We start from the raw sequence: 12,132 nt of genomic DNA on the forward strand, positions 1-12,132 counted from the left end.
CTGATCGAGAACGCAAAATTTGCTAAGGAGCTCATTCCATAACACTAGACATCTACAGGCTAGTATCCATTATGTTATACGAAATCACTTCACAATTGGACTATTTCTGGATTAATAACTTTGTTGAAACTCCAAACACAGTACGTTTATCTCTGATGACAATTTCCAATATTCGCCAAAACGAAGAATTTAACACAATTTAACGTGATCACAAATTATTCCACTTTCCTGCAGACGCTAAACACTGCACGTCTGACTCTTGAAATGGCTGACGCCGTAAGACAAAGAGTTACAAGAAGATGATCCCTAATTGGAAGATAATCATGACGTAATGATAGGATGATAGGCTTCTGTGCGAAGATCAAAGAAAACCGAAATCTCAGCCGCAGCTGTGATTGTGGATTATCCAATCAGATAATTTTCTTCGAAACAAAGAGATGCACCAAGAAGAAATTATGGCTGACTTTATTAATTTGGAATTTTGAAGAAGATTTTACGAAATAAAATTTTTAGCTTTCTTGTGAAGATTCCCTATGCCGAAATATGAATAGAAATGAACTGAAAACCATTGAAAAAGCTGAAATATACACTTATTTGTCTAAAATAATAATATATTCATGGATAAATGCGTAAAATATATAGAATATAATTAATAATCATGTAATCTTCATATAACATCTATTGAAACGCTCTGTTGTACTAAAATTACGCAAAATTCTCGACCTACGGTTTTCTACTATAAAATAAAAGTTTCTCTTAACATTCTAAATAAATTTTTAAAATTTTCCTGCCAATATACAAGGTGCTCAAAAGCATCGGGCCATGTTACGTTATGCTGGGCATAAGGTAACAATGTGTTCAGAAGACTGTTGTAGGTTCTTTCTTAGAGTTTGATGTTACTACTCAATTTAATTCTAGACAATTTGATATGCCTGATTTCGTAGTTGTAATGTTCCAAACTGATAGAAGTGGCAAACAAACAGCAGATGCAAGTAAGTTTGATCATTGTAAGGTAAAGAATATCTATCTTAAGAATGGAAGGAATGAGGTATTTCCAAAAGAGTCAAGAAACTTAGATATTGCTAACAAGGATTATTTTAAGATGTATGAAGACTATACTGCATTTAAGAGAATAACATGTGGTAACACCGAAATGTACTATGACCCTAAAGAGTTTATAGATAACAGACCAATGTATGTGATTAATTGTAGTAAGAGGAAGAATGTATCGGTAAATGAGAGAACAAACATAAAGATTGTTGTAGACTTTGCAGAAGCTGTGGCTGCTAATACTATATGTTATGCGATTTTAATTGGACAAAAGAACTTTACATATGACCCTAAGAATGAGAAAGTAGTAGAAGAGTTTTAGATAGTTAAATGTATGTTTGTATTGTTTTATTAAAGTTTTTCCATAAACAAAATTGATAAAAAATGATTAAATATTTTTTGGTGAAGATAAAAATTGAAGAGTGTTCATTGATTTTCTATATAATAAATACGATGTCGAGTCATATTGAGCTTTTAAATAAACTTGGAATCTTGAACAAAAACAAGTTATTGGATTAAGAGAATTAGAATTAAATACACAATATAAGATTGTGAAAATGGAAAAGATTAAAACTAAGTTTGGAAAGAGCATTTTAGTTGAATGTGAAGAGTTTAAGGTATTTCTTCCACCTAGATTTACAAAACACTTAACAGATAAAATGATTGATGAGATCGTTAAAGATGGAATAAAAATCAAATACACTGGTTTAAAAGATAATTATCCAACTGTTGAGTTCTGTATGTAAATTTTATGTAAATTTTCTGTATGTAAATGAGAATCGTTTTTATGAATTTCTCATAAAACGAACATTTTCCTTATAATAAATAAACTATGGCTAATTATTTGATTTAAAAAATGATGTTAAAGCATTGAGATTCCTTCGCATAGATGAGTTAGAAAAAGGTAAAGCGTACGATATAACATTATGGAAATTGATTCAAACACAGCGTTATGGTCAAAGAGTTTTAGTTAATTTAGATGAGAAATATAAGACGTTATTACCACAAAGATATAATGATGAAACTGAGCAAGTATTGAAAGATTTGAAAAAGTATAAGCTGTTTGTTAAGTATGAGGGTTTGAAAGATTTAGATAATGGTTATAAAATACATCAGTTTTACTTTAGAAATGAATCCAAAAAATAACAAAAATAAAACTTGTAATTTTAAGTATGTTTTAAGTGTATAAGTGGTTTTATGATTTCATTATCAATATCTGAACTTGTAATTTTAAGTATGTTTTAAGTGTATAAGTGTTTTTATAGTATCAAGACTATAAAAAAATTAGACCTTTGGATATACAGAACATAATGTCATTTAAATTTTAAAGATACATATATAAATAAGGGATTTATTTGAGTTTTTTGTAATTATATCCTTAGAGTTATGCAATTTATAAGACATTCAGTAGATAGGAAATTTATTTGTCTATTGATTGCCGTTTGAATTTTGAAAATCGGTTAATAAACAACGAAGTTATAACAAATTCGAAATAGTATCCTTAGAGTTATGCAACCCGCAATACAATCGAAAAATAGCCATTTTTTTCTTTATCGATTGTCGTTTGAATTTTGAAAATCGGTTAATAAACAACGAAGGTATAACGATCTGAAGATATTTTCCCTCATGAGCCGCCATTGATGTTAGGGTTGATTATCGTTTCCAAAAAATTATCGTGTGTTATTTAGTACTAGTTCATTCGTAATAATTTCAGAGCTTAATTCGTAATTTTAACAATTTGGAAAAACATGATAAAAAGAATTAGTTTCCAACCCTGTTTGTCACGTGAAGGTAAAAATCATCACGTTACATTGTCACGTTATTTAGCTACAATTTTCTCTCTCTTCACAATCGAAAAAGTTTTAAACTTCTTAGTTTAGTTGTAACGTGACAGAATTCGTATTGTTATTACTACACTTCCATATACTGCTTGACTACTAAAAAGAAAGAAAAGAAAAACATCTAGACTGCCTGAGGGAATGCAACTTGTGACTTAAAAAGAAACAAGTTCTCCTTTACATTGTTACTACAATTATATTCATATGGAAGTCACGTACGCAGCTTGCATGCAGAATCTTCCTTATATACAATGGAAGTAGATAGCCTTGGCTTTAGTTCAACTTATTTTTTTATTCTCACCAAGCAAACTGGATTGTGTGTGTGTCTGTGTGCATGTATCAGTGAGTTAGATGAATGAAAATATATATATATATATATATATATATATATATATATATATATATATATATATATATATATATATATATATATATATATATATATATACTGTTTGGCTGTGCGCTTATTCAATACTCATATACAGTTTAACTTCATCTTCTTATTACTCGGGCATTTGTGAATCGATTTTAATCAAACAAAAAGTATCTGTTAAATTAAAGACAGCACTATAAGTTATAAGTTTTAGATGTAAGTTTTTATGATTTTAAATGTCATAAAAGCATATTCAATCTCACTTTGGGGTATCCTTCTGTGTTAAAGTACAATAGTCAGGGTTGGCTTCATAATTTTTTTTGGGTAGTTAGGGGGTGGAGGGGGAAAGTGGGGCAAAACATACATATGTCCCCTACTGATTTCAAATATAAAAACAGAAAGAAAATTTGTATTCCACCGATATTAGTGACTCGTATATTAAAAGCATATCATGACGATTTTGGTCATTTTTGATATTTGAAAGTATATTCACTAATTTATAAATCTTTTTATTGGAAATCACTTAAGACGCAAATTAAGAGTTATGTTAATGATTGTGAGGAATACATGAAAATTAAGCATAATTTCCAATCTATATAAAAACCTATGATGTCAATCATGCCTGAAAGACATCATTCTTTCATTTCTATTGACTTCTATGGACATCTTATCTTAGCACCTACTAGTGATACTTTTCTTCTTACTGTCATGGATGTTTTCACGAGATATTTAGTGCCGTATCCTTTACGAAAAGGAACTTCATCTGCGATTGTGCATCGAATTTTGAATGTGTACATACCACATTGTGGACCAATTGAACATATTTTCTGTGATAATGGTGGACAATTTCGTAGTAATGCATTTATCCGTGCGTGAATAATGCTAACATTAAAGTACATTTTGTTATTCCTTACCATCCAAGTAGTTCTATTGTTGAAAATGTTCATCGAAATCTTGGTATGTTATTTCGACACTGTTGCAAGAATAAACACAGATTGAATTAAGTACGTCACGGAAATTACCTACTTTTTAAATTATTCAGTTTCCGATACTTTGGGAGTTGCTTCGGCGAATATTCATAATAGAAGTGATTCAATAAAAACCATAGAACAGCACATCAATGATAAACTTAATGAGAATGATGGATTGAATTATTCACATCTTGTCAGTATGTTTACGTCTACGTAGAACACGAAAATTTATTTTGAGAAACCAAAAGATTGAACATCAACATACAGGTAGATCCAAAATTCAGATCAATGATCTGGTTTTTGTGAGGTTACATCCACAAAGTGACGCATCATTGAAGAGAACTTATAAGTTCTGCGATTTATATGCTGGACCTTATTTATGTACTAGACAAATTAACCCTAAAGTTGTTGAATTAAGAGATGTAAAGACTGGTAAACTTTTAGATTTACGTAATATTGACGAGTTGAAGTTCTGGCGTCCGTCAAAACACACCAAAGATAAATTGATGCAACTAGTTGAAAAGTTAGTTCCTACGGATGTTTTGTCCAAGATTAACATAGATAGTGTCGGGTTTTCAGATTGATTCTTAATATAATAATTTCTTTATTACATTATTCTTTAATATGATATTGATTAGTTCTTGTTTTGTTCAGCTTTTGCATATTGTTACAATTTCTTTGTAATTCGCTCTTCTTCTATATTATAAGTAATCACATATTTACTTACAACGATAATGTGTATTTATCAAAGTTTCGCTAGCTAGGCCCAAATGAAAGAAATAGATTATGTTGTATTTTTAACTTACACTAATTTAGTTAGTCAACTAGCATAAATGGTGTTGAATTAAAGAAACTAGTTTGGACACAGACAGGAAACTTGTCATATTTTGAATATGTCCTTTATATTAGTAATTTTATAAAATTGGAATTAAAATTGATTAATATCAAAACATAAGAATAATATTGAGATAAGATAAGAGTAATGTATTGTTCCATGGGTTGTAATTTTCATATGTAAAGACTATTTGAAAAGTAAGGCAACCTTATATTTGCAATGTCTAACGGTCCAAGGATTCTTTCTTTAATTGTGAACAATTTTAGAAGACCCATTTGTTCGGGAGCCATATATACACAACGATATTTTATATTTGTAAATTACTTCCATTCTTCTTTTAGCTATTTAGGGCGAAAGATGCTGTTTAAAAGTGCACAGGATGTGATTACTAAGAAGAGGAATATATATAGAACAATAGTTGATGTTGTATGATTATTAACTAACCGCTGTTACTGTAACAACAGATTTACTGTTTTAGGGTTACTATGACAACCTGTTCTTGTTGATTAGGTGACTGAGAAGATAGTTATTTAAAAAGTTGACATTGCATAAAATTGATGTGTATTACTTCAGTGTATTGCAATTGATATTTCTTGCGGAATATATAGATATAAAATTACAAGTGTTTGATAGTGTTGTGTGACTTCATTTAACCTAATATAATATGCATTGTATATCGAACTGGGTAATGTAAAGAAAATAAGAAAATATCGTTACACAATAATAACATGTATTTGAAGTTGTCTTTCAATAGATTCTACACATAGCTAGTTCATTTACCTTTTCGTGAGAAACAAAGTGAAATTATTTTAACGTCCCACGTTATGCCCTTTAGGCTAAAAGAGATGCATGATTACTGAAAGTAAATAATGGTAAAATTAAATTTTTGTGCTCTCTCATAGGGAATCGAACTCCAGACCACTTTCACCAAAGTTATATTCGCTAGTTACTGGACCAGATTTACAAATAAATAAGTTATTACAAAATAAATACACAAATATTTTTTAAAAAGTAAACAAGATAAAAAAGACTGCATGATAAGTGATCAATTACCGTTGAGTTTATTTTTCTAATCGCTGCCTTAACCTAGATTTTTGGATAATTCAAATTCTGGCCACACTGTTATTTCTATGGATGGCAACAGTGAAAATGCTTTCGGGTGTAGCATTCGTATTTTCGGGTGTAGCATAATATTATCAATTATTGTGGTAAGTTACACTTTATTATCTCTTTTTCACTTACGGAAAACGGGCAAATAATTCTTAGCTTTTGAAAAAATTTACTAGTCTGCCCCTTAAGGAAAATTTGTCAATGTTTTACATTTATTTTTGAATTTAAATATTAAATCTGTATTGTAATAGAAATCACCACTATACAAATGGAGATGTATATGTTTAGAACACTTTTTCTTCAGTGTCTACCAAGATCTCGTGGCACTCTATCATACACTTTCTCTAGGTCCATGAAAACTACACGGAGGTCTGTCTGGTATTCTCTGAAGTTGTCTGAATATGGTAAGGAGCATCCACAGGTTATGGACAGCGAAATGACCCTCAGATATAGGAGTTTGCTACAAACTAAGCAGGTATTCGTGTCGAATAAGCAATTGCGACAACCTGCGGGAAGAAAATCCCGACAGAAAATCCTGGTCCTCCAGGTTGGAGGTTGCCGGCAGGTTGGCAGCTGGTTGCAAAAACAGTTGCCAAATCAAATATGAATCGGAAAACGAATAATGGATTAATTGTGTGAGGGAAGATGCGGCGCAGTGTGACGTCTCAGTGGATACGACTCAAGATTGGGAAAGGTAGAGGTCAGTGATCCGTAAAACTAACTTCAGCTAACTGGGAAAAGTTTTAGAGGAAGAAGAACATAAGTTGCAATATACTTTCATTTGTTATAACAGTATGAAAAGTGGAATACAAATTGGGGTTGTGAAATCATTTATGTGCTCATTACTGAAATTATCAAGTAAGATAGATTAAATAGTATATATTTAGTACTAATAAGTAGTAATCTCAAAATAGGTACATTCAGAATAAAAAGAAATCTATTTCTTAAAATCTTATATCTGATCGTTGCGAACAAATCTGTCGGGATGCAGGGACAGTGAACTCAAAACCGGTGATAATTCCGAAATCAGGCACTCCTTCTAATTTGTTACACTGAAACGTTTTTTTTTTTTTTTTTAATAGTTACAGGGGGTTACAAAGTCCCATTAACCCTGAAAATAAGTGACATAAACCACTAAACGTACGTAAATAACTACACGGAAAGAACTGAATGACATGCACAACAAAGCTTTCGGTAGGTTTTGTTGTAACAGGAAACATTAAGTGTCCAAAAGATCAGTCTATCAACTGTCATTCTCATGACAAAGGATAATACGCTACCAGGTTCTGTGCGACATTTTGCGGATTTCACTTCCAATCTGTCTACATAAAATGAAGTTACTTATTGTAGTAGTATAACCAAAAAAGGGGGGAAAATGTTTCTTTTCACGACCTTAATTTGTTGAAAGGCTAGTAAGGTACTAATTGATTATTTCTGTCCACACGAGCTTTGATTATATTGTAGTCCAACAGTATATTTGGTTTTCTCTTCATGATAGAACCTCCGTTGGACTTCACAGCTGCAACGGATGATATAGCTCTCTCTTTAGTTAAAAGAATCAAAACTTATATTGTGTCTTTCCCTTTGAGACATAACAGATAATCTTTATACATACACCGCTCACCTTTGTCAATATACCGGGTTATTATAAATGATTGGAGCGATTTCACAGCTCTATAACTGAATTACTGTATATATCATCAAGCCAAAAATCAAGTTCCACACTCGGCCCAGCATGTTCCTATCACTGAGTTCAAAATCATTGTTGATGCGGGCTCGCAGTTCTGGCAGGTTTGCTAGTGGAGGAGATGTGAACACTGAATCTTTCAAATAACCCTCCACAAAAAAAAACAAAGTTCTACGTGTGGGGTTAGGTCAGAAGAGCGTGGAGGCTATGACATGAAATGCTTTCTCGGCTCCTGTCGCCATCTTTCCTCACTGCTGCGCTATCGTGGGAGATATCTGAAGTACACCTACAATAAACAAAACTTTTTGAGTTTTTCTACGTTACTGTTGAGTTTTGTTACAATATCTCAATTATTATAGCTAAAGTGAATTTATGAAATCGCTTCAATCATTTATAATAACCCTGTATGTATTAAAATAACAGTGCGTGTGCTATGGAATACTCGCAGAATACTACTTGTACGTGGATAGCACGTACACTTGACCAAATGTTTTAGTTAAAGTATAGGTAACAATAAGTAGTATAAGAACATGCTGTTATATCATTATATTCTTCTGTATATATTTTTACAGGCACTAGGACCTTACCTGGCAACACTGGATTACCAGGCAATAGCTGACGTCATTAATGACCTCCTATCTTCATTGCAAACTTCTCGTCATAGAATTGTGAGAGAAGTAACTGAAAATTCAGAGAATACTAAATTGTTACTTAAAACTGTTGGAAGTTTCTTGAGTGGAACTCCTTCGTTGTCGGAGTTACTGGAACCAACATTGCAAGATGGATTGGAAACAGCAAATCGAGCCTTCAAATCATCCGAGCATATCACCTCAACATTTCAGCAGATACCTCTGAAAAAACTTCAGGTAATTATAAAATTACCAGATACTTAATATTATATCAATAAAACTGTAATTATACAGTGCTTATAAGAGAATTAGAGTGAACGCGGAATACCCTTCTTTTAGCTGAGTTTGTCCTTTTTTCAGTGATCAAATTTTGTTGGGTTATTAGAGTATTTGGCTTTGCAAATAAATAATAGCAATCACACCCATTTTATTGATCCAGAAAGAATTTGTAAACTTATAATTTAAGAGTCTTGGAAATTTTTACTAATTAGAAGCTCCATAGTTCGTATCTTAAATCAAATATAGTCAGCAATTCCTCCTGAACTAATTCTTTATTCAAAAATATAAAATTTTACTAATATAAAATCAATTCTTACTGTTATCTCGCACATCGAGAAAGGACTCTCGATGAAATCTCTTAAAGCTGTATTCCTAAGCGCGGGAAATAAGCAACTAAATAATATCTCTTAATGGCTTTACTCTAAATTTAATGCTAATATACGAATCAAAGCACTGTGAGGTCTCACAAGCGTCATGCTAACCCCCTAATAAGCATGTCTTTTCTCACTCGTAGGGCACCTGGACTACTTTTACTCGTGTGAGGCCCGATTATGGACAGCACACAAATAACCTGATACGGGCCACCGCACTAAAATTTCTCGCTCTAATTCCTTAAACTATATCATGTAGCACTGCAGCTATTAATGAAACATTTTCTTGTGAAATACGAACAAAATTACGAGACATTTTCGGCGAACTTCAGCGAAAGAAATCATCCTGAAAAGTAATTTATCCTTTGCAGATTTTTCCATAAGAAATGACTTATGCCATATGTTAGGGTTACTAATAAAATATTTTTTTATAAAATATAATAAAACCACATGTGTGGTATTTTACAAAATTAAAAAGAAAATCTCATATCAAGAGTAAACTAATCCTTGTAGATATTCGAATCGAAGTAACGAGTCGGAACATTGAACCATGTTCCCTATTTAATGCAATTGTTCATGGGAACCTTTCTGTGACGGGAGAGGTTGACTTATAGTATTTATTTATTTATTATGTTTTTAGTTCTAAGTTCCAAGATTGGTGGAATAAAGAAAGTGGGAAGAAACGGAAAACACGCAGACGAACTCTGTCCGCTACAAAACCTATTTGGCGCGAATTGTAAATACAAGCATTGGATTTTTAGTAAAGGCAACACTGCTATACATATACTCGGGAACAAAACATTCCATTGTAATTCATACCAGCGATAGGTTAGATGCCGACCCTCTCTCAGAGCACATGAACTCGCCTGCCCTTGGATTACAATCACACTGGGTGAGTGCTCACGGAATACAGTCATGTTTACGAAGCGAGATCAGAGGAGTTGGTTGAAAATTGAATGCTGTAGAGGTGGAAATGCAAAACAGTGTTACAAAGTATTGCAAGACGTTTGCGGTGCAAGTGCATTACCATACCGTACAGTAGCAAGCTGGGTCAAAGCCTTTAATGACGGACGACAAAATATCACAGACATGCCTCGCTGCGGCCATGCTCCTGTAAGTAAAAAAGATGTACAGAACATGAACACGTTAGAGCTAGCGGATCGGAACGCCACGATTCGTAAATTGGACGACGATACAAGACTAGCGTATTCGACTCTGCTGAAAATACTGAAGAAGAACTTGGGGTTGCGTAAAAATCGCCTCAAGGTGGGTTTCATATGAATTGACTAAACAACACAAGTGGTGGCGATATGACGCCGCTCGAACACACTTGGAGCGGTATCAACATGAAGGTGAGATCTTCTTACGGCGGATCATTGCTATTGATGAGGCCTGGGCCAGAGCGTATGAACCACAGCTGAAACGGCAATCAAACGAGTCATCGAGAAAAACAACAGTTCGGAATACCTCAACCAATGTGAAAGCTATGCTCATCATTGCATACGACTGGAATGGTGTGATCATAAACCATACCGTCCCCCAAAGACACCGTTAGTGCAGGGTACTACTGCAAATTTTTGGAAAAGAATGTGCGAGTAGCTGTAAGACGAAAACGACGCCACTTTCTGACGAACCCACCCATCACTCTGCATGACAATGCAAGGGCACATTCAGTAGGTGCGGTCACTGATTTGTTGCATCGTTGGACCTGGGAAGTACTGTATCTCCCCCCGTATTCTCCACATTCAAGTCCCTGCGACTATGATCTCTTCCTGAAGATGAAGGAACCACTTCGTGGGTCACGCTTCCGTATAGTTGATGATCTCCGGGCGACCGATCGCTCCATTTGCACTACCCAGAGATTAGGTACTGCCCACGGCATCCAGCGGTTTCCAGATCGCTGGGAACGCGAGATTCATAATACTGTTTATTACATCGAGGGCCTGTAAAGCTTCGAATCTTGTAACCACTCTACTTCTCAATATATACCGTTGTTGCCATTACTAAAAATCCAGCCCTTATAGTTGTTAAAATGAAAAAAAAAAAAAAAAACATGTGAAATGACGAGTCTTTGATACTATACATTATTTTATTGCTTTCGTTTCTAGTCATTGTATTTACAATTGTCGTTCATTAATATCAAAATGCAATTACTATAAGAACATTAATATATGAGACAATGCACTTGGAAATGTAGCTTGTATAGCTGCGTCTGTTATTGCAACTATTTTAAGCTATTATTAATTTATACACTTCATTCTTTTAGGTTGACTTCGAAGATCTCTTACCTAGAATTTGTCTTAAGACAAGGCAATTGCTCGAAGATGCCAAACAACTGAAGATTGAGCTTCAATCTTTGGAGAAACTACATTATATTTTTGAAGATTTATCCATTTATTGTTAAATTCAACAGAAAACAAAGATTGAGAAGAGACTTGAGCAATGTAAACATTTATATGTGAATTGTTTCTGGAATTAAGTGCATAATAAAATGTTATAAAAAATCCAAGTTTACCATTGATTCGTCTCCTTTAATTTATAAAATGTTCTTTAATGACTGCTAAATACAATCATAATTCATAACATTATATTTTATTTGCACTTGCTTACATTGAGTTTCGTTGAGTGTTTGTATACTAACACAATCTCTGAAAGTACAAACATAGGCAAATATATTTTAGAGATTTTTTGTGCTTTCAGAGGTTGTGTTCTATAAATGCATTCATTTTTTTTTTAAGATAATGACTACACAGTATTGTACTGCAAGTTATCTAGTGGCTATATGGTTAGCATACGCGCCTTTGGAGCGGAGATCGAGATTTGATTCCAGGTGGGAGTTCATTTGGTTAGAATTCCACATTAAGCTGTAGATTCATCTCATATAGCCTCGCTCCTGAAATAAACGCTAACCTCTATCTAATCTAATGTATTGTATTATGCATAAAATACCTTAAGTGTAGTACCTTAAAAAGTTGTTCCATTAGCAACA

The 12,132-nt window shown here is 33.1% G+C and overlaps 1 protein-coding gene across 4 annotated transcripts in view; it reads left to right on the top strand.

Moving 5' to 3' along the window:
• The window catches only part of LOC145662121 (uncharacterized), a 95,199-nt gene extending 83,577 nt beyond the window's left edge, over nt 1-11,622 (top strand). For all 4 annotated transcript variants that reach the window (XM_081727459.1, XM_081727457.1, XM_081727458.1 and 1 more), the window contains exons 3-4: nt 8,437-8,730; nt 11,410-11,622. In XM_081727459.1, coding sequence (XP_081583585.1) covers nt 8,437-8,730; nt 11,410-11,547 — 432 coding nt within the window. In that variant the 3' untranslated portion in view covers nt 11,548-11,622. The remainder of the gene's footprint in view (nt 1-8,436; nt 8,731-11,409) is intronic.
• The last annotated feature ends 510 nt before the right edge of the window (nt 11,623-12,132 follow it).

This window comes from Thermobia domestica, chromosome 10, assembly GCF_964235325.1.
Source record: "Thermobia domestica chromosome 10, izTheDome1.hap1.1, whole genome shotgun sequence".
Classification (NCBI taxonomy): Eukaryota; Metazoa; Arthropoda; class Insecta; order Zygentoma; family Lepismatidae; genus Thermobia; species Thermobia domestica.